Here is a 23,216-nt window from a genome sequence, read left to right as displayed (position 1 = left end):
TCACAAAAGCAATCAAGTTTAGGGGGTTTTCTCGATATTGAGGGTGCTTTTGCCAACGTGTCATTCGAAGGCATTTTGGAAGCAGCACGAGATCATGGATTACCTCATATATCACGAACTGGATACACGCAATGCTTAGCAACCGACATCTGTGCTCATCGTTAAAACGAGTAGAGATAAGGAAAAATGAGTGTCTGCGGATGTCCTCAACGTGGTGTGTTGTCACCACTTCTATGGAACCTTGTCGCCGATGGCTTGTTGAGCAAACTTAATGAGCTTGGGTCTCCGATATATGGTCTCGCCGATGATTATCATATAATGATCACCGGCATTTGCATTAACACACTTTTTGATTTGATGCAACAAGCCTTATGTGTTGTTGAACAATGTTGAAATATCATTGGTGCTTTTCACGCTACGAAGGATTACAACCGGAGTTCTTTGGCTTTGGAATTATTGTCGCAGATCAAGATAAGTATGTTGGAGTAATCCTTGCGCCAAAACAATTAGGACAGCTCACATAGATTTCAGGACCAAGAAAGCTTGGATATTATATATATGTAGTAATACAATTGCGTATCCGGATTTTTGGTTCTCCATACATAGATAAATCTATGTACAGAAACCTCAAAACGCAATGATATGCTATTGTTTCTAACCCAGTGTAGTAAAGAGCTATAGTTTAAGCCGCATTTGAATGACAATATCTCATCGGGGGTGTTGTCGTTCTGTTATCTCAATATACCCTCTTGGGTGTTGATATATCCGCTCACTGTTTACTGATGAAAAGACGATTCATGGCAAAGCACAAATTTCCGATCAACATGGGGAACGTGCCATTTTAGCCAGACGCTACTGATTCCTGATTCCTGACTTTTTGCATTGCCGAATGTACGGATCGCTATTTTACTCAAATTAAAAAACCAACCCTATAAAAAGTTTATCCAGAATGTGGTTAACAGCTTCGCCGAAAACTGTAATTTGCCAGGGTATTTTAAAGTGTTTTTACAATTTTAAGATAGAAAGATTAAATTTTTCGCAGAATTTTTTTTATTCTGTCAACACTGCAAACGTACCATCCACACCTACGTTCCAATACTAAATATCTCAATAATCGATCTGTTTGAGTGGAGATGCAAAAAAGTACATTTCCCATACTAATTTCCATATAAACTTTAGACGCAATGCGCAAATCCAAGGAGGAACTAATTGCTCCCATAGTTTACACAGTCATTCGTGACCACAAAAAAACTCAAAAAGTGCTGTGCTCGCTAATTAGGATCATTTTATATTTTTTCCATACAACCTCGAACCAGTCTAATGTCCCATGGCTTCCAATAACTCACACATACTAAACGATAAATTCTTTAGATACCAAGAAAAAGTTTCAAGTACCAAAGAGTACGTTATCGATTGACATTATCGCTGATAAAAATAATACTTTTATCATCACCAATGGAAAACTACCATGGGAGCGCTTTTATTAAAAATGTAATTATGGGCCTGAGTCCCCTTTAAAAATGTTTTGGGCTCACGCGTGTACCCTGGTCCTGATAGTTGTAAACGACTCATCAGAACTTTCACATAGAACAAAGAACACTGAAACTGCCAAGTAACGCTGGCAAGACTCATGTTTATTGATAACCAACCGTCGCCACCAGTTGATATTGAGCAAAAAATATATGCAAACGAGTCCTCAAGTGCACAGTCAACTTCGACAGTCGCGCTTAGTATGTAGTGTTGACTTCGAAGCCCTGCTGATTAGCTGGTTACTAGCTGCTAAACTAATGTTTATCGTATCCATTATCATTCTAGGAAGCACGATCTCTGAAGATGGGCGATTTCCAGCAAGCCGAAGCGAACAACATTGCGGCTCACAGCGTAAAAGTACAGAGTGATCATTTCAGGTTGGTATTTTATCATTTGTTCACTTCAAGTGGACTATCGTAGGGCGACTGTTTTATTCGACGCGCTTCTGTTGTTCCGCTTTCAGTGCTGAGAAGAAAGCCGTGGCGCAAGCACAGCAGCGACAAACGGTGTCATCGAGTGGAATTTTCAATCAGGAGAAGCACGTTTCGGCGGCCACACAATCCAAGTTCACCTCCCACAGTATGGTCACATCGTCCTCGCAGATGAGCACCCATTCGACATCGATGAACGGTACCCTGAGTTTGGGAGATGAGTTCCCATCGTTTGATGATCTGGAGCGACTGGGAAACAATCCTGCTGAGGTCGAGAATACGATACACAAGTATTCCAACCATCTGACGTCCTATGTTGAAAATCTACACAATACAGAGCAAATGAAAAAAGCACCAACCTTTCTGAACACGATGAACGAAATCATACGAAGAGCTTGGGCTGTACCAACTCATGGCCATGAGTTGGGAGCTAGCCTATGCGAGACACTACGAAAAACGGGAGGATTGGATATTCTTATGAAAAATTGCATAGACAAGGACTCGGACGTTCAATTCTCATCGGCGAGATTGCTGGAACAGTGCTTGACCACCGAAAATCGATCACATGTAGTCAAGAATGGCCTGGACAAGGTGGTTAATGTGGCTTGTGTGTGTACCAGAAACAACGCAACCGATCATTCGAGGGTAGGTACTGGAATCCTGGAGCACCTGTTCAAGCATAGCGAAGATACATGTTCGAATGTGATTCGATTGGGAGGCTTAGATGCAGTCCTATTCGAATGCAGGAAAAACGACGTGGAAACTCTAAGACATTGTGCCGGCGCACTAGCAAACCTATCGCTGTACGGTGGAGCAGAGAATCAAGAAGCGATGATCAATCGGAAGGTACCTTCGTGGTTATTTCCACTAGCTTTTCATCACGACGAAAACATCAAATATTACGCATGCCTCGCCATCGTTGTGCTGGTAGCTAACAAAGAAATTGAAGCGGAAGTGATAAAATCAGGTACACTAAACCTGGTGGAACCATTTGTAACGTCCCACAATCCGTCCGAGTTTGCCAAGTCCAATTTAGCACATGCGCACGGTCAAAGCAAACACTGGCTGCAGAGATTGGTACCGGTGCTAAGTTCGAAACGGGAGGAAGCTCGTAATCTTGCTGCATTCCACTTTTGCATGGAAGCGGGTATCAAAAAAGAGCAAGGAAACACAAACATCTTTAAGGAAATTGGAGCAATCGAACCACTTATCAGGGTTGCCAGCTCGCCAAACGCAATCGCGTCCAAGTTTGCAGCCCAAGCGCTCCGACTTATCGGTGAGGAGGTACCGCACAAACTGTCCCAGCAGGTACCGTTGTGGTCTACGGAGGATGTGCGGGAATGGGTAAAACAGATCGGATTTACCGAATATGAGCAGAGTTTCTTCGATTCGAAAGTCGATGGAGATTTGTTGCTACAGCTGGGTGAAGATAATCTACAAATCGACATCGGAATGACCAATGGAATTAGGAGGAAGCGATTCGAACGCGAGCTTCAAAATCTGAAAAGGATGGCCGATTATAGTTCACGGGACCCGGATAATCTGCACCTGTTTCTGTACAAAATTGCACCAGAATACACGATCTACACGTACTCGATGTTGAATGCTGGAGTGGATTTGGAATCGATTAAAATTCTGGATGACGATCGGCTCATAGCGGAGTGCGGTATTCGAAACTCCATTCACAGAACCCGGATAATGAACGCAATCAAGAGTAACGAAGCCATTTCGTCCCTGACGTCAGAAAAAAACACTGAGAAAAATTTGGACGTCTTTGTGAGCTATCGGCGGAGCAACGGTTCCCAGCTGGCTAGTCTGTTGAAGGTACACCTGGAACTGCGCGGGTTTTCGGTGTTCATCGATGTAGAGCGGTTGGAGGCGGGCAAGTTTGATAACAATCTGCTGCAGAGCATTCGGCACGCGAAACATTTTCTGCTGGTGCTGACGCAGGATGCATTGGAGCGATGCGTCGATGATGTGGACGGCAAGGACTGGGTACATAGGGTGAGTTTATTATTTTTTTTTTTTGATAAATTTCATGTCCAGTATCAACATGTCGCATGACTCCAGAGACTTCTTGCAGTATTGTTTTAATTAAATTTAAACAATGATACACAATGGCTTGTAAACGGTGCGGCTTATGAAATATTAAACTTTTTTATTATTCAACAAACAGATAACGTATTTGTCTACCTTGACCACGCAGTTTCTTCACCTTCTAAGATTAGAATCGTATTTAAAGTGTAATTCAATAAATACACTATCTAGTAATATATCACTGAGCTCAGTTTATTTAACGTTATCTTTCAAATTCAATGTTTATAAGCCTCTTTTTGAAGTGGACATTTTTATTGTATGGAATTCGCGGAAAACATATTTTTTTATTGACCAAGCCTACAGATAACGAGTACCACTAGTAGATATTTCACTACTAGTGTTTCAAGAAAGCTGGAGCTGTGGAAATTTTTATTTTATGACATTTATTTGAAATATGAATGTTTTTCAAACATTGAATTGGGTGATGAAATTGTTATTTCTGTTACGAAAGTTTACATTATTGTTCTGCAACTACAAGTTCCTTGCCTGCATTAAGTTTTTTTTACTATTTTTTTTCGTCGACGTAAAGCCATAATCCTTCTTATTTACCATTTCTAGGAAATCGTAGCGGCACTTAACTCTGACTGTAACATTATCCCCATCATCGACAATTTCCAGTGGCCGGAACCAGAACGTCTACCGGAAGATATGCGCGGTGTGTGTCACTTCAACGGTGTCCGGTGGATTCACGACTACCAGGATGCGTGTGTGGACAAACTAGAAAGGTATGCTTGCATGTCCTTAATTTATACTTGTATGTGTGAATTCATCTCTCGAGTTAATTTTAATTTGCGCTAGATGTATTTAATTCTGATTAACCAAAAATCACACGCTGCCCAAGCTAGCAGCCATACATAACATCAATAGTATACGCACGACGCATGCACGAAAAACGGTTTCATTTTCTTTAATAGGCACGCACTTGTTCAGTGCACTTCAGTTACGCTTTTTCTGATTCTAGTTTCTGCAAACCAACTGCGCCAACTGCCTGATAATGAGCATCATTTTCAAAAGACGAACCTTCCCAATGCGAACCAGAGATAGTTCTTCTGAACCGATTCTTGCGTGTTTCTCTCCCTTACCCGCAGGTACATACGGAATACCGCTTATCGTAACGGTCGCTTAAGCGCATCGTCGCAAAGGTCGTGCCATTAGCATGCTCGAATCTCTTTCTAACAGAGCCAGAGCTCCAAGTGAAAACAATGCAATGAACTGTCACAACTGCCAATGTTTGTGTGTGTGTTTCTACTAGCAATAAAACGCTACCATTACCAGTCCACTAGCGCTAACACAAACTACTCATCACTAGTACTGCCGCCAGCTCTCGTCAAAAAGCCGATCTCAACTCGCTGTGTGTTGGGTGTAAAAGTGTGCGTGTGATACTCATTGAATCATTATGGTGTTTGGTTTAGTACTCGGTAGCGGAATGTATTATAACTAAACGGAATGTTGAAACCTATCGCCCACCGTTGGACTAACGATGAGCCGTGCAGGAAGCGTGATGAGTGCCTGTTGGTCATAAATCAAACGAAAGGCGAGTGTCTTTTTTATGTTTTCGACGCACTCAGATTGATTGTTGCTCTTAAAGCTTTGAGTAATTTTCTTATAAATTTAGTTCATTTCTTTATTTATACAATTCAAGTAGACGCGCTTTAGGTATACGAGAGAGCAAGTCATTTGGCATAAGGTCATTTACAGTTCCTGGCTTTCTAATACTTAAATCTGAAGAAATTACTTTTCCGCAACTTTAACTATAATACAGCTTAGTTAGTTAACTGATTTAGTTAAAACAAACTTTAAGTTAAAACAAAAGAAAACAAACTATTTTATTATATATTTGGTTGGCGGCAAATCCGTCGTTTAGCCATTCTAGAAATTGTATTATTGACACAAAGAAGTTTTATACAACTTCCTCAAAAGAACATGCTTTGAACAATTTCAAAACTTACTTATTGTGTGGTTAAGATGTACATAATATGTAATATATTATTTTCGAATACTTTGGGTTTGATTTTTATTAGTTTATTTCAGGGATGTTATGCACCTCAGAGCAAATAAAGAGAAAAAACAAACGCTCTTTGCACTTCTCTTTCACAATAAACCTCTTCACTCCGATGCGTGTTGCTCCCACACGTGCATTCTACTCCATGGCTGCACGCCACAAAGAGTAGAAATAAAGAGGCTCTTTAGTGTGTATCTTGGTCCCACGGGCACGTAAGTAGAGAAGGCAACCAAAAAAACATTTTTAAAACGTTCTTCCGGTCAAACTTTATCTGAATTGTAGTTTGATTCGCCTTATTACCTGCTTTCCAGTGAGGGGAGGCACAAAAAAGTGGCTCTTCAAGCTGCACAATTTCGTTCAAAGAGTGCGAAATTGTGCAGCTCTTGGTGCACAGATCTTACTCTTTTTCATTTTCAAGTGTCTCTTTGTGCGGTCGTTCTGCACATCGCAGTGTTTTTGTGCTGCTCTATTTTCAATCGGTGTATTTCGCTCTTTGTGGCTCATTGTGTGAGCAAATAACAAGCCTGGTTTATTTTACATTATCGGGTTTTACACTTCTGCCATCTATGTTTTTATGTGGTGAATCTTTAAAAAACTACAAGAAATATTACCATAAGTGAACGAATTGAATTTATTTTGAGAATTATTTCCATAAAACAATGAAAATAAAGTGAAGATTCAATTTTCTTGTTTAAGTACAATAATGTAGCCAGAGACTGTAGTGATCTTCAGAAAAGAAGTCATTTGGTATAACGGAAATTTGGTAGTTTTGAAATATGTTGAAATTAAGAGACATTACGAACGTTTTATATATAACTCAAAACTATGCATTCCAGTGTTAACGGGACATAAAATTAATGTTTTCCTTGTGCAACAGATGTTTTTTTCTTATTCATTATTTTTCATTATCTGATATTGGAAACCTTACGAAATATTTACAATTGGGTCATTAAGCCATATGCTGTTTTTGATTTTTTCCGATGCAGCTGACTTGAAGACACTTAATCAAACATTTTTTCAGCTTCTGGAACGAAAAAAAAAAACAAAAATTCTTTTACAAAATTGAATTATCACGATAACACCTTCAATTGAGCTACGTTTTGCTGGGATAACTGTCAAAAATGTACTCAAATCAAATCAAATTCACTGCCAAGGAAGGTCGATAGTGTCAAACGAGGACGTGTTTACATGTTTTTTTAGAAAATCAATTAAAAATCATTCTGAAATTTAAAGGTTGTACATGCATATTGTTATATTTATATACATACATTTATTTACGAGCTCCATCGATTTTTGAAATAAAAGGATAATTTGAAACAAGAGCCGATCAAGGTTTTCTGACCATACCCTAGCCCTAACTTTCAATACTAGCCTCAAAAACGGAGGCACTAATAGTGTTGCTGAGCAAGTCTCTAGTTAAGCGTGATGTCCCGCAAGAAAAGGAGTTCATTTTAAGCTGATGAGAATTACTGAAATCGAAACATTTCGTTCGGCTTGACTAGCCAATACAAGATTATTTTGCTATATGTATTGGCTTTTACCGGAATTTTTTCCTTAAGCAAAAATATAGCAAAACGCGTCAAAAAATAATTCGTCAAAAAATAATTCATCGATAAATAATAAGAATACCGTATAAACAATCCACTTCAAACTACCGAAAATAACGGCATTGTGTCTCTTATATGGGACACTTTCTCAACACTGAAACACATTTCATTTTGCAGCGGCGCCGGTGGACGAGTGATAAGCGTGACCACCAATCATTCCAGTTGGCCTGGGTTCAATCCCAGCCGAGGTCGTTGAGATTTTTCTAAGGTGAAAAAATCTGTGGTCACGTCTTCCTTCGGAAGGGAAGTAAAGCGTTGGTCCCCCGGTCCTATGAGTTTGATGGATCGATATCCAGATAAGTGGAGTCACCTCTCTGGCGTCGGTAAAGAAGAAGTAGAATCCAACTTCATATAACTTATGGGATTCTCGATTGATTGTCACCGGTGTAGTGGAGTGCACCTGGAACTGCATCATTTTTGCACTTTCTAACAAAGGTACAGAAAATGGTATGTTCTATTGACACTCCTGCTAGAAAGTGCAAAACCAGTGCACTCCACTACACACCCGTGCACATCAATCGAAAATCACATTACTAGCAAATATCCTCCTCCCGTTTCGCTACTCCCAAGCATAATTATCTACTCATTCCCTGTGCAACTTCAGCTAGTCCAGATCGATAACGGAGTGGCAGCCAGGGGTGGTCGGACTAGCTCAAGCTGAGACACATTTCATTATTGCGTAATAATTTACAATGACAGCATTATAATCAATATTCTCGTGTATATGGACCTCTTTTAGATATACGACTACACGATTTAATATCACGTACTTGCGATAGCGCCATCGCAACATCCTGCCTGACCCATTCAGTCGAAAACCGTAATATCCTTTGCTATAACAAGAAGTTTTCTACAATTCACTCGGTCTATGGCTGCTTGCCACCAGTCTCGCAGAATACAAAAACCACGTTGCACTCTGCACACCTCTCCTCCGTGTATCTGTTGGATTAGCCATAAGAACCATTTGACAGGGTTGTCGTTCGCCATCCGTCATTATTGACGATATTCTCGGTGAGAGACGTTATATTTCTTCCTTCGATCCACTTGCTCTCATGTATTTTGTGTCTAACGTATTTAAGACCAAATTCGTTTTGCTTCAACCTTCAGTCGGATGTAAGTCTCCACCATAATATCAAAGTTACCTGCTATAATATCAACGTCGTCAGCGAAGCCAAAAAGATGGACACTGACTTCCGGAAAGTCGTACGTAGGTACTCAACCTTCGCTTTTTATCACGCCTTCAAACATGAAATTAAACCGTAGACAAGAGCCCACCACCTTGCCGTAACCCACTCAAAAGAATTCAAGGGTGTTCTGATACTCGGACGAATCAGATCAGTTCAGTTTGTCCAGCAACCCGTATTCGTACATTATATGCCTTAGCTGATTTCGACCTCTTGCATCGTATGCAGCTTCGAAATCTATAAACAGGTAATAAGATAGCACATTGTATTCGCGACACTTCTGTAGGTTTTCCGAATCGTAAAATCTGTAGTAGCGCGAACACACCAATAAAACTTGCTTGGTATTGCTCTCCGGACTCCCTTGCTTATAGTGATAGGCAACGATGAAGAATTAGGAAGAGCGCCTTGCAGGTTCGGCGGTTTCAACAATTCTGCTTTTCACTCTTTTAAAGATGGGACACACTACTCACACCAGCCAATCCTCCGACAATATTTCCTCTTCCCAAAACTTCGAAATCATTAAGTGAAGTGCCCTAGCCCAGTGTTTCTCAACCACGTACCACGGACCCCTTTGAAATTACACTAGATTATTGTGGAACCCCACGGTTTAACATTGATTCCATCCGGAAAAGATATACTAGTAGGTAACTGAGAATCGTTGCTCTTGCCAATGCCTCTCTTCACAGAGTTCACATAGCAATTTATCATTCCCAGCAGCTTTATGATTCTTCAACCATCCGATCTCCTCCTGAATCTCGGGTAGATCCGGTGCTGGGAATCTGTCGTTATGAAAGATACTTGGAGAAACTTCTTCAAAGGTATTTTCAATGGTGAGCCAAATTACCTTTTCCCATAACTTCGAAACATTTTCCGCATGCAATTTTGCTGCGTTTTCTTAGATACTCCGTCTGTTTGAAGATGAAATTACCGCCAGCAGCAACCTTCTGCATCCATAGAAGATCCAACAACATACAGTAAGTTCAAGTATACACCGGATAGTCCAAGAAATGCAGGATATTACCACCGACGAACCTACGTGACAGAGGTATTCAACACAACATTCAATGTCCCACACAAAATAACGATTGTTTTTAAATGAAGCGATTGCTACTGTCAAATTACGACAGAGTGCTGCACCATGTTTTAATCAGGGCAAGCTACTCAAAACATTGATATTACAAGTGTGCAATTCCTTCAGATGCGCATGTAGTGGTAATATGCAGTATCATAGCTTTCAGAATTCTTTGAAAATGCATGTATTGTCTCTTAAACGAGAACCGAACACCGTACCACTGGCCTCATTGAACTTACTGAATTCTTTTTTATCGATTTTTCAACTTTTTGGTCCCCGCTTCGCTCAAATACGGCACATGTATTTCTTCCGAATAGGCGTATACGACAGTTTATCACTTTCCCAGACCTTTCGGACACATTTACCAACCGAACTATCTCCTTAACACTTGCACCGACGCACAATAATACTACAACGGCTTACCGATTGCAATCTTGTTTCGACTTTATACATTTATACAATATTGACACCTGACAGAATAAGCTATCCATCAGTGCTGCCAAATATGTCTGAATAATGTTCCGCAAGCATGTGAAATTGTTCATTGAAACTTACTGCAAAAATTCGTCACGCACCCTGTATTTCTTTCTACTTGTCCCTAAAATACAAGAAACAAGACACTACCTTGTACACAGATTACGCTTTGTAATGTACCAAGAACAGATTCCAGATGACTGCACACTACGGAAAAGCACGTACAGAAAAGAAAAATCATCAATGGCAACAAAATCCAACTCAGAGTCTTCAAAATTATTGTCTGAATTACAAACGGAAATTGTTACGATTGGTGTCAGAGGCAACAATGATAAATTCAATGAAATTTTTGGGTAACATAATTTATGCATGCTCCTTAAGAAAGTTTACCCACTGAGAACAAAAATCCCTAATCCCATTAGTTAGTTATGTGTTATGTGAAAACATAAAAAACAACCATTTTCTTGAATAGAAATGATTATGCAAAATGTCCGTGGGCACTAAAAACATTGCAAAATTTATTTTTTAAATCTCAAGGTACCTCCCCCTCTATATTCTGACAAATTCAAAATAAGCTTAGATGTCAATTTCACATCATTTGAACAATTTTGGACTCCTGTCCACTTCGCTTGCAGTTTTTGACATATTGGTAATATGGAATAATATGAGGAACATATATTAAATGCTATAAGTGTTCGGAAAATTGCAGTTAATACTTTATTTTAAAAGAAATATTCATAGCAATTAAACTATTTCCGTTTACCGAAAAATACAGGAAGTCAGAGTTTTGAGACGTTTTGTCCCAAAAATCCTCTACTCCTAATCATTATTCTGCTCTATGCAGCAAGTCATAAAGAATGTGGAATCGAGACCAAATGTCAAAAAATCTAATGTATCTGAATTTTACCGATCCATTTTGTTCTTTAGGATTATTCACGTTCAGCTAGACATTGAATAAAATTTGATTGAAGATATGTACAAGAGAAAATGATGAATTTTAATATGAATGACAAAATTCACCAGAACCCTTCTCGTATTCCGACGACGGTTGCAAAAGTTCCGTGCGATTTCTGAGATTCGCATTAGAAAAACTGCAAACTATGCATGATTTATCCGAGCGACTTTTAGTTTCGATCGTTCAAACGATCTTCTTGTTTCACTGTTAGAAGTTATGTCGAATGACAATTATGCTAAATAACAATTTTCTTGAAGATTAACTATTCCAAATGTTCACTATTTTAAATGACCTTCAGGATAATTACGTTTCAAAATTTTACCAAACGACCATTATGCCTATTAACCGTTACATCTAATGCCTTTTTATGCTAAATGTCCATATGACAAATGACCGGATGCCAAAAGACGTTATGCTGAATAGCCTAATTCCAAATACGCAGATTGATTGATAAATAATGTTTTAAACAGCATTTGCAAATTTTGAGCTTTTATCACAGCCAGCGGCTTCAACTTCAAAATTGTTATACAATCTTAATATACATTACGTATCTCGTACTTAAATGTATGTGTATGTCTCTTGTTTTTGTTTTTATTTTACATACTAAATAAGTCACATAATTATTAATGTTTAAATAATGTATTCGTAGATATTCATAAGAATTGTTGAAACATTAATTCATTTGTATATCTGCACAACCCTCCTTCAATATAGTTGGAATTCGCTAGGATTCTCCTTTTATTAGCTCGATCTTTTTTAACTTTTCTCCTTTACTTCATCATGCTTTTTAGCACTGTAGCTGGTGCTTTCAACATTTTGAACTATGAACTTGTTTTAGCCTGTTTGATAAAATAAGAATTTTAAACTAAAATTGCTATGTTTAGCCCAAGCAATGCACTTTTCATTGAGTGGCCACTCCGCATTCCAGTTCGAGCAGAATAAACTTTTCAAAATACATGAATCAGCCACACATTCCTTAATCATCAAAAAATATTCTATTATGAAGAACCAAAACGTCAATAATAACACTCTCCTTCTTTTTCATGCCGTCCCTGGAACAGGTTCATGCGCGCCGAGGCCAACACCCGTGGCAGCCCTGCGGACCATTTCCGTAATTTGCTGAATCGCCCGGCCGGTGATTCGACACCGACCACGCCGACTATCTACCAGCGCATGCACAGCAACGATTCCGGCAAAAGCAGCGACAAAGATAACCGTAACTACGAATGACTAGACAATCCTTCAGTTGGCTCCAACGGCACCTCGCCACAGCTGGCGAGTGGGTCGAGCTCTTCGCCAACGCATCCCCGATGCTATTCCAGTTTAGCGAACCGCTACCGCAAGTCATCCAGTCCGGCTCGCCAATGGCTAAGTGGAGCAGGAAACTACGCAACAACGGGTAGACCTGTTCGGCCAATGAACGCTAAACTGGGGGTCGGGTCCAGCGTCAACGGGAATCTCGTGAAGAACTTGAGAAACTCGGAGATGCGAAGAAGCTCGGCGGCTGGCTTAACTGCAGCCTCTCAACGACCTCCATTGCCACCAAAGATTGAAACACGTTGCCACAGCTACGATGGGCTACTGGGCGACGATAAGAAACAAGCCACTGAAGGACAAGACAGGGTAGATACCGTTATACCCACCTCCCAATCAACCAAGGATACCGCTGAGCCCATAAAACCTACTGAAGAATCCGTTAAAGCTAAGAACCGACGATCTCGAAGCATGGACGACCTGTTCGACGATGATCGTGATCTAGCCAACTTTCTGGAGAACACCCAAAGTATGGAGAACTTACAGTCCGAAACCACTCCGGTTGAATCACCGATAAAAACCGTAGAATCACCCGTAAAACTTATGAACAACATTTGTTTCAACCGTCGATTCGTAGAACCTCCTGTTGTGGAGGACACGGCGGCCCGGACGGCTGATACTGCATCTCCAGAATTGTGCTACGAGCAGCCCTGCGAAAACGAAACAATCACGATTGACAACACATTGCCTGTACATAGCAAAGCCAAGGAAAAATCCGCTCCCGAAGACGACGTTCTATCGACAAACTCTTCGTTGAATTCATTCGCTTCGTGCAGTGATATGGCCACTGGGAGTAAAAAATCCAACACTCCGTTTATCAACAAATATGTTAAGAAAGTGAAATCACTGATGAAAAAGTGAACAAACTTCTACGAACCTCTCGAATATCTGGAAGGATGGGGGGATAATTCTCCAAAACGTGATACGTTCGAGAAACCAAGAGCATGTTTTACGAATATTTAACAAAAAGCTGATTGTGATCTTCTAGAACTATTTTTTAATGAATAATTCATTTCTGGTAACAACGAATATGAAACCTTTTAAATACTTTTTTCTACGAAAGTGTGTTATTGTGTACCTGTACAGAATAGTGTTAATGCGTAGATGAATGTGAAGTTCTTGATCCTTCTCTAAACCAGTAAATTGCATAATGCTATTTATACTGCTTGTTGAACTTTACTGCTATAGGTGTAGTATGAGAAGAAATTAAATGAATGTGATTGTTTCGCGATCGTGCGAGCGACAGTAAAAAGTAAAATATATTATTTAAAGACAATGTTAAATATGTAATCGTAAGGAAGCCCTAGTATTTATACCATAGCAATAGAAGAAAAATTATCAATAGTTAGAAAGTCGTCATATTTCCAATATTTATAACCACAAGTTTCATCTGTTAGAATTCACGTAAAGTTTTACGTTTCTTCAAGTAAGGTTTCCAAGCAAAGCTAGGTTTTAATTGATGTAAATGTTATATCTAATTGTATATCTATATTATTAAGATCATAATAGCTTATCTGGATAATGCCTGCGACGACATAATTTATATGATTGTGTATGCAATTAAACTAAATAAATTTCTGAAATGATGTTTTTTTTTCTAATTGCACAAATCCATTTATTTCAAAAAGACGATGGTCAGCTATCTTCGTGCGCGTAGCATGTTATTTCCAATGCCTTCATTGATTTTCATGAAGATTGCGTAAACTGCCTATAATAAGTCAGTCCCATGTAGATCGGAAAATTCCAGAGAATATAGGACTGACTTGCGATTATAGGCAGTAAAGGGTAAAGATAACAGGTTTGATGAAGACTGTAAATTAATCCAACTTTGATAGAACCTTGAATCAGTAGTAGATTATAGAGTTGTTTGCGAAAAATTTGTTGGGTTTAGTTGAACGGAATGTTTGGTAGTATTTACAGTTATCTAGTTTCAATAAACTTGTAATTTCAAATACAAATGATCAAGCGTTTTCGGGCTTTCGATTCTCTCACTGATAAAACGACAAAAAGAGCCTTTTGATTGCATTGGGTCTTAGGAGCAACAATACGATCTTAGCAATATGCACGAAAGTCATTCGTGATCAATTTCTGAAAATTTTTATCGAGCAACTTGAACTCCATATAGCAGAGCATCGGGAGTGTTACTTCTTATTTATACTTCAAAGATCATTTTCAGATTTTCTAGCTTATTTTTAGTACTAGTTTTCGTTTAGTTGCGACAGGCCCTGGTTGCTAACAAAAGGAAAAGAACACAATGATCGCGAAAAATTTAATCGAAGGTCATAAACAAACCGCAGCAACAACAGGTAACTATCATTTTTTTCGGGAAAAGAATCAGAAATAATTTTGAGCGACCTAAAATAAACCAAAAAATACACTAGCAGCTCCACGTGCGCCTCGTTTCTTCCCCTTCCCTGTCAGCACAGATTCCATCAGATCTTCACTAATGTAGCGTCCATACAAAACGAAGCTGTGTCAGACTCCAATATGTATGAAATGACAGCGGTTGATGCCTAAACTTGACCCAGCACCGGGTTCAAGTAAAAACGGCACAAGGCGTTTCGTACCCCGTTTGGTACCGCGAGAAGGCAAGGAATAGGAGTTATCGGAGGTGAATGGCGACATAGTGTGGCCTAATATTGCACACTAATACAGTTTTGCCAACCTATCTTTCTTATATTCACTTGCAGTAACAAACTGATGGATACAGTGTCACCTAACGGTGAAAATGCGAGTTGGTCTGTTAAATTCTATAAAAACTTCAAGCGCGTTGGTCCGGTAGCTAGACTTGTCCGACTTGTTTTAATTTTGGAGCAGACACTCGTGGTGGGACTAGAAATCGAATCAGGAATGTCCACGTATATGGCATAAGCCAGCATCTTAGTGGGCACACAAATTATGGGCCCCACCAACAGTTCAGATTTTTCTGCTCGATATGGAATGACTCTATCTTAAAATATCGGACAATAAATTGAAGAGCATGTTGATGAATGACAAACAACACCGAAGTTTTAAAAAACCCAATCGGTTCCCCTCGACATGGATTCCTAGTCTCACCAGGAGTGTCTGCTACAAATTTGAACCACATCGGACAAGTCAAGTTACCGAACCAACGTACTTAAAGTTTGTGTTAGATTTTTCGACAATTGAGAAAACCAACTCGCACTTTCACCGGTAGGTGGCACTATATGCATCGGATTATCAATGCAAGTAAGAATAAGAATGGAAACTCTATTGCATAAACTTTGTCGAACACTAAATAATCCAACTTTGATAGCAGAAGTTATTAAGCTTTTAACGAATTGATGAACATCCATTCTTATCGTATTTCTCCTTTTGTTCGATGCTCAGAGTTTGGTAATAACGTTTAAGGGGTTATATACAAAGTTGGAACTCAAAAAAGCGAAAAAAAATTATTGAATGTTCTAAAACTACATACTTTGGAAAATATCTGTGCGAAATTTCATCCGGATCGGAGCACTAGATTTTAAATTACAGTCGTTTCCAGCGCGCCGGTTCTTCCACGAATGAAGTTAACAAAAAACTTTAAACGCAATTATCTCGGGATGAAGTATTTTGAAAAGTACCGTTGCGGTGAACGTGATATTTCAAGAACTATTCATCCAATTTGCCTAAACTTTGTTTTAAATTGTTTGTATTTACAATCTTGTTTACTTGAACGGTTTCTTTTTCATCAAAAAAATTTCGATTCTTTGCAATTAATTTTTGTTTAAAATTTTAAACACTACAAAACTCAATTTTTTGGTCAACATGTTTTATTCGCAAGAAAAAAAATTATTGGGAAATCGATCCGTTCAAGTACACCACAATACATTTTCCTTCAATAATCTTTTTAGTTTTTGGATTTCAGTTGAGTGGTTCGGCTTGGAGAGCGTTCACCGCAACCCTCTACAAAAACACTTTTCGAGGGATCGGCCATAACTCCGTCAACCTTGAATATTTTTGTAATTCAAGTTGTTTTTTTCTATCTTCGATAATGCTACCAACGATCTGTCTTTCGCTTTTTCAAATAAAATTTACGCAAAACGCTTTAAAAAAATGACGAACCTATTACAATTTTTCGCCACAACTTTGTATATAACCCCTTAATCACATAACTCACCGTTGACTGCACGATTCCGAGTTGCTTTCCGATGCCCCGATGAGAGAGTTTAGGATTGCCCAGGAGCTTGCGCAAAATCAATTCGCGACGTTGATTTTCGGATGACGGCATTTTTTCCAATTTTCGGAAAACTGACAGCGATAAAAATACAGTGCAAACAATATACTCCAAACTAATTCTACCCAAATTTTCAAGAGAAAATACCCAATGGGTTATTTTCTACTGCGTTTTTTTCTGTGATGCAATTTGATGTGGGACACCCTTTAGCAAAGTTTTATTTCGATAATATATATGCAAAAAGTATTCGATGTTTACTGCATTGAGTTTTTATTTTTTTAAGACTTTTGTTATGCCTACTTAAATTGTATTAATAAGCACAAAAGGGCCAAAATGGTAATTTGTATGCTATTATTTAGTTTTCATCATAAAAAAAAATCTGAAATGAATATACGAATTATTCTGTATAAAAATATGAGTTTCAGATCAATACCCATCGAAATGCATCAATAATGTTCATATTAGAGGTCAAACTTCTTCAACGATGGATCCTCAAAACATCGAAAAATTAGCCATTTTGAGTAAACAATTTTAACTTTATATTAACTTAACTTATTCTAACCCCGCACATAGGGTTAGAAATCTTTCATAAGAGATTTTTCTAGCCCGAAGAGGCGAATGACCTTAAGGTTAAAACCTCTATAATCGAAAAAAAATTTAAATGGGCAATTTCATGATTTTTAATAAATAATGGTTATATATTATCAACAGTGGTAACAATGACTTTTTTGCTGAATATTACAATTTTTTGGGTGAATTTACTATCCATCATTGAGGTAGTTGTACCTCCAATATGAGCGTTTATGATGTATATCGATGGATATTGATGTGAAATTCATATTTATATGCAACATGATGGGTGTTTTAATTTTAGAAATTGTTTTGTGCTCAAAACTCAAAATTAGCTTAAAAATGGTCATTTTTTGCATATTTTGACCATTGTGCCGATTATTACAATTTAAGTTAGCACAAAAAAGGTTGAAATAAATAAAACTCACTGCAAGAAACATCATCTACAACTTTTTTCATATATTAAACTTAATTTAATGAAACAGTGAACATGGCAATACAGTGAGAACCCGTTTTTATCAGCCCCTTGGTGAATTTTAGGCTGATAAAATCGAGACATATATTTTTCTTTCTTTCTAAGAAACCGAAGCTCTTAAAATATTCTTCTTTAGTCCCTAGATATAGCCTCATAACCTTTCCTGATTATTTAGTTCAAACTTCCCTTAAGCGGGTCTGACAGCGCAAATTTTTTTTTTGCGTATTTCGGATCTCTAAGATAAGAAAAATATGCTCAAGAAAGGATTTGCTCGAATTCAATTTGGTTCGTCTGCTAGAGCCCATCAAACTACCAACTAGTAATTTTCATATGAAACTGATAAAATCGGGGGCTGATAAAATCGGGTCTTCACTGTATTTTCAAGTGACTTGTGCCAGTGGCTCCGGTTGGACAATTTTGAACATAGCAGAAATGACAAGGATCCCTAGACCACCAGTGCAAGCAAGTGCACTGGATATATCTCTAGGCTCGACATCGCTACGGTTAGATTGCAATTGGAAGATAATATCTGATCCCCACGGTAGTGACCACCGGCCGATCGTGATTGCAATCACCACTGGTTCAACATCATCGAAATGAACCAATGTCTCTCACGGAATATTGACTGGAAATGCTACGCGACCGCGATTTCCGAAACTATCGACTCAGCACATATACATCCTCCGGAGGAATAGTACAACTTTCTGTCCGACTTGATTCTCGATACCGCGATTCAATCTCAAACAAAACGAGTACCAAGCGCGAACACCAAAAAACGTTCTCCCAATCCGTGGTGGGACAAAGAGTGCTCCAACGTATACGCTGAGAAGGCCACCGCGTATAAAGCCTTCCGGGACGACGGGTTAGTTATTAGTTACCGAGAGTATGCGACCTTAGAAACACAAATGAAGAGTTTGATGAAAGCCAAGAAACGTAGTTATGGGCGCCGGTTCGTCGACGGATTAACGAGAGTAACGTCGATGATCATTCTCTAGGCTACAGCGAAACCGAAGCAGTACTAACGAAAGCGTGGAATACTCAAATTCGCCACGAAGGTTTATCCGAATTTCGCCCCCGAACAGAAGATCCTTCACGCCGCGTCCCGTCACAATAGCGTGAACAAAACATCTTTTTCGATGGTAGAGTTTTCACTTGCTCTCTTATCATGTAACAATAAAGCTCCAGGGCCAGACAGAATCCATTGTCCCTCATGACTGGAGGCAAGTGAAGGCCTTCCAAAAACCAAGAAAACCAGACTCCGACCACAATTCTTATCGACCGATTTCGATGCTGTCCCGTATCCGAAAGTTGTTCGAAAAAATGATCCTATTCCGTCTCGACAATTGGATCGAAGAAAATGGCTTTCTGTCAGATACACAATTTGGTTTCCGCAAAGGCAAAGGGATGAACTTGAGTTGCTCTCAACAGAAATTCAAATGGCCCATGCTAGTAAAGAGCAGATGGCATTAGTTTACTTTGATATTAAGGGGGTTTTGGACTCAGTTTCTATCAATAATCATTCTGTGAAGCTACACCAGCATATTCCTTCACTGATGTTAAACAACTTTTTGCTAAACCAATTGTCTGAAAAACACATGCATTTTCGCATGGTGATTTATCGACATCACGAATTACCTAATTGGGTCTTCCCCAGGTCTCACCCAGGAGACCTGATCAGGCCCACCCAGGAGACCTGATCAGGCTGTACCATACAACGATATTATCAGTGATGGAGTACGGATGTTTCTGCTTTTGCTCTTCTGCGAACACACACTTCATCAAACTTCAATTCAGTACCGCATTGCTTTGGATTGCATGCACTCGACTCAAGTGCTGGGGGGCATTTCTCCGCTAAAAAATGAAATTTGCTACCTCCCATATCGACTGCTCATTCGACGCGATATCTTGAACCCATTGGATATTGTGAAAGGCTTGTCGAGCTTAATTCACAGACCCGGTTTATGTCCTTGTACTTCGATTACATGGCACATAACTTCAACTCATGTTAGTATAACTTTAACCCTGCTCATCTCTTAGATACTTCTGATTCAACTGTAATTTTCGAGACATCCATGAAGGAAGAGATTTGTGGAATCCCGGATCACATTCACCCACAAGTGATCCCAAACATTTTTTATAATAAATACGATCAAGTCGACTGTGGCAAAATGTTCTACACTGACAGATCAATTCTTGACGGGTCCACAGACTTCGGGATCTCCAACGAAAATTTTGATGCCTCATTCAAACTCAGTGATCCTGCTTCAATTTACGTCGCAGAATTAGCTGCCATTCGGTATACTCTTGGAATCATTGATACCTTGCCTACAGATCATTACTTCATCGTTTCGGACAGTCTCAGCTCCATTGAGACCCTCCGTACGGCGAAGCCTGGAAAGCACTCTCCGTATTTCCTGGAGAAAATATGGGAACATCTGAAAATTCTAGATTACCTTGCTTTGGGTCCCGTCACACCGTTTTATCGCGGGCAGGTGGGTAGCCAAGGTGGGCTCATTAGAAGGCGACATTTACGAAAGACCACTTTGCTTCAATGAATTTTTCAGTATCTCTCGGTAGTTGGCAAACTTCAGTCGTATAGGACTTACTAAGAGTAATAATTGCGTTTGTGAGAATGGCTACCACGATATCGAGCATGTTATTTGGCTATGCGCAGAGTAATGTGTTGCCAGGTCCCAACTAATAGATTCACTTCGGGCCCGAGGTAGATCATCCTATGTGCCAGTCCGGGACGTCCTGGCAAGCCGTGACCACCCTACATTTTTCTTAAATGTATATTTTTCAAAACTATCAATATTCAAATTTTGGAGCATATTCCCTTCGCTCATTCACAGTAACCCTCTCAACCTATCCCTGTAGTTACAACATGTTACCGCTTCACGAGTCTAGATGATGACATAGAGATTACCATGGCAGCATCAGAGTGCCAATCTAGGAGCAGATCACTTGTGATGCATTTTAAAAAATCAGCGAAATTAAATACATTTCTTTCCATCAAAATAGAAATTCATAATGCATTTTGCGTTGCGTGCAATGTATTTTGCGTTGCGTGTAAGACGTCAAAATCCTACAAAAAACAGCCCTACATTCAACAAAACATCGAACAAAGTGGATCAGCGTAGGACGATTGTTAAGTAATCTTTTCTGCGAGGGAGTACAAAGTTGATGCAAAAATGGAAATTAAATGCAGTTGATGCAAATTTGTTATACATTCCTAGAGTGATCTGCCCCTAGGTGCCAATACTTATCTGAAATATTGACTCTTCCATCGTTCCTGCGATTGCGGAATGGAAACCACTACAACCAAGAGTGCATATTTGTTACAAGGATCAACCCACGACCCCGATCGACAAAGTCAGTAATATGATGTATCCCACCTACTTCCAATCTATTACCTTACTAACATAAGAGGGGAGCAAACCACTCCTAAATACGGTTTTTCCTTCCCGCCCCCACTAACACGTACGATGTGCTTGATAAAAAAGAATAATCGGCCTCGTTAAGCTCGTTAGCATTTGGGCCCAAATAAACAAATTGCTATAAAAATGCTATGCTAATTTTAGTTACCATTTCCCATATTTTCCGTGTATCCTATAATGAAGAATTTTATACCTACATTGTACTTTTGTGACAGAGGTTAACAGTAAATTCTTTGTTATTCGTACATTTATTTACCATGTTACACACACCTGTAGTTCAAAATTATCAAAAATATTCTGACAAAATTACAGCGATAGCTCACTTAGTTTAGTTTGACAACGAAGCTTCCATTAGATGGCGTTGCAACAAAATTAAAACTTTATCTATCGATAGAATTTGTAAGTGTGTAACAGGAAGAGATTTTTTTACAATATTTTAGGCATCGCTAGAACCAAAATGTGTATGTCACCATAAGCTGTGTGGTTGTTAAATGGTATGTTGTCGAAATATATATGAAAGAAAACATTTTGGTACGAAGACCGTTCTTAACAACCCGTTATTTGTGTAGCCGAGTATGGAAAAACGATCATGCTTATGTTCGGTATTACACCAGGCAATGGTTACCAGCACAAATGTGTTGTACCAACCATTTTATCAAACGTTTATAATCCAATTTCAATATGGTTCGTTCAACGGTAGATGATATCATGTTGTAAGTACTAGAGGGGTCACATACCAATGACGTAGCATTTTCTTGGGTATTTTGACCTCCTTTCCTATAGTAGCACCACGTCACAAAACTCAAAAAAGAGAGAAACATTTATTTGAGCGTAAAATAAGTTCAAATAGACCTATGTTATCCTTCCAGGGGTAGCGTTAACAGCGTTCGACAAAAAATTCAAAAACCGTATCTTGGTATGAACAGAAATTGCAATATTTATTCTAATTAACGTATTTTCTTATCGAATTAAGGTTGAACAGAGAATGGGCAAAAATCGAAAACGAAAAAAGCTGTTTTTTCCACACCGTATTTTTGATCATCATAAAAACCAATTAGCAGTACTGTAACAACATTCTACATAAGCTTGTTGAAAATCTAACACACGGTGTGGAAAAAAACTGCTTTTTTCGTTTTCGGTTTTTGCCCATTCTCTGTTCAACCTTGATCGAATTAACGAATCTTCTTATCTTTGAAACGACTAACACTACGAACAATCATCCGACTCAGAATTTTCATTACTGGTAACATCTTCTTGCTTTGAACTTGGAAATGAGACCGTTATGAGCTTAGATGGTAACCGGTAAAAATTGTAAAGAAAACAGTGGATGGACAGTGTGTCTGAAATCAGCATAAGAAGTATCGGCACTGCTGGCTTTGGTTGTGTACGATATAAATAAGCAATTTCTGCAGCAGTTAGAGTTGATTCTTTCGATCTGTCGGGAGCAATCTATTAAAAGAGTATTCCATTTGAAACTAAGGTCAACTTACGTTCTGACGAGGATTCGATAATTGGGAGGAACAGGTTTACTCTTTCGAAAGATTGATCCATCGACACAAAACATGTCGAATAATAGATTTGGTTGCACCACTTCCGGTCTAATGTTAGGTACCTCATCCAGTAAACTTTTAACAATATCAAAACTGCGAAATAGTTCACTAAATTGTTCATACCTCGAACTGGATGTGGAGTCATCGCAGCATTCTTCACTTCTGTTACGCTTCACGCTTTCGTCTTCGCTACGATCAGATAATTTTCGTTTCGTGGAATCAATTTTTGAGTTATCACTGTTCGATTCATCTACCTTTTCTTGTGACATTATTCTATTGCCGGTGTTTAACATAGAGCGGCGTACTTCCTGATAAATATCTTTGTTTGCATCGTCATC

General features: G+C 38.9%; 3 protein-coding genes across 5 annotated transcripts; 2 read left to right on the top strand and 1 right to left on the bottom strand.

Annotated features, from left to right (window-relative positions):
- The first annotated feature begins 1,748 nt into the window (after nucleotides 1-1,748).
- On the top strand, nucleotides 1,749-12,584 carry LOC131695696 (NAD(+) hydrolase sarm1). 3 transcript variants are annotated; one of them, XM_058984189.1, is made up of 4 exons: nucleotides 1,749-1,907; nucleotides 1,994-3,965; nucleotides 4,617-4,783; nucleotides 12,414-12,584. In XM_058984189.1, exons 1-4 carry the CDS (start codon nucleotides 1,834-1,836, stop codon nucleotides 12,580-12,582), a joined length of 2,382 nt encoding a protein of 793 aa, XP_058840172.1. In that variant the 5' UTR covers nucleotides 1,749-1,833; the 3' UTR covers nucleotides 12,583-12,584. The 3 variants fall into 3 exon arrangements, with proteins under 3 accessions (XP_058840172.1, XP_058840173.1, XP_058840174.1); XM_058984190.1 differs by lacking the exon at nucleotides 12,414-12,584 and adding an exon at nucleotides 5,147-5,587; XM_058984191.1 differs by lacking the exon at nucleotides 12,414-12,584 and adding an exon at nucleotides 5,020-5,157.
- A 172-nt stretch (nucleotides 12,585-12,756) lies between these two features.
- LOC131695697 (uncharacterized) lies at nucleotides 12,757-14,224 on the top strand. Its single transcript, XM_058984192.1, has one exon. The coding sequence runs from the start codon at nucleotides 12,769-12,771 to the stop codon at nucleotides 13,525-13,527; it is 759 nt and encodes a 252-aa protein (XP_058840175.1). The 5' UTR covers nucleotides 12,757-12,768; the 3' UTR covers nucleotides 13,528-14,224.
- Nucleotides 14,225-22,261: 8,037 nt separating this feature from the next.
- Nucleotides 22,262-23,202, bottom strand: LOC131695698 (uncharacterized). Its single transcript, XM_058984193.1, has 3 exons — nucleotides 23,002-23,202; nucleotides 22,819-22,953; nucleotides 22,262-22,763 (listed from the first exon to the last, which is right to left on the bottom strand). The coding sequence occupies exons 1-3, from the start codon at nucleotides 23,169-23,171 to the stop codon at nucleotides 22,535-22,537; spliced, it is 534 nt and encodes a 177-aa protein (XP_058840176.1). The 5' UTR covers nucleotides 23,172-23,202; the 3' UTR covers nucleotides 22,262-22,534.
- Nucleotides 23,203-23,216: the final 14 nt, after the last annotated feature.

The sequence above is a fragment of the Topomyia yanbarensis genome, unplaced genomic scaffold, assembly GCF_030247195.1.
Source record: "Topomyia yanbarensis strain Yona2022 unplaced genomic scaffold, ASM3024719v1 HiC_scaffold_495, whole genome shotgun sequence".
Classification (NCBI taxonomy): domain Eukaryota; kingdom Metazoa; phylum Arthropoda; class Insecta; order Diptera; family Culicidae; genus Topomyia; species Topomyia yanbarensis.
Note: the sequence above shows the minus strand (reverse complement) of the source record. Positions and strands in the feature narration are given on the sequence as shown.

Excerpts from the sequence above, each read along its gene's own strand:
- LOC131695696 (XM_058984189.1), top strand. The coding sequence starts at position 1,834 with ATGGGCGATTTCCAGCAAGCCGAAGCGAACAACATTGCGGCTCACAGC. Across the intron at positions 3,966-4,616 it reads GCAAGGACTGGGTACATAGG|GAAATCGTAGCGGCACTTAA; the intron begins GTGAGTTTATTA and ends TACCATTTCTAG. Across the intron at positions 4,784-12,413 it reads TGTGTGGACAAACTAGAAAG|GTTCATGCGCGCCGAGGCCA; the intron begins GTATGCTTGCAT and ends TCCCTGGAACAG.
- LOC131695697 (XM_058984192.1), top strand. The coding sequence starts at position 12,769 with ATGAACGCTAAACTGGGGGTCGGGTCCAGCGTCAACGGGAATCTCGTG.
- LOC131695698 (XM_058984193.1), bottom strand. The coding sequence starts at position 23,171 with ATGTTAAACACCGGCAATAGAATAATGTCACAAGAAAAGGTAGATGAA. Across the intron at positions 22,954-23,001 it reads GACTCCACATCCAGTTCGAG|TTTACTGGATGAGGTACCTA; the intron begins GTATGAACAATT and ends TATTGTTAAAAG. Across the intron at positions 22,764-22,818 it reads TATCGAATCCTCGTCAGAAC|ATCGAAAGAATCAACTCTAA; the intron begins GTAAGTTGACCT and ends TGCTCCCGACAG.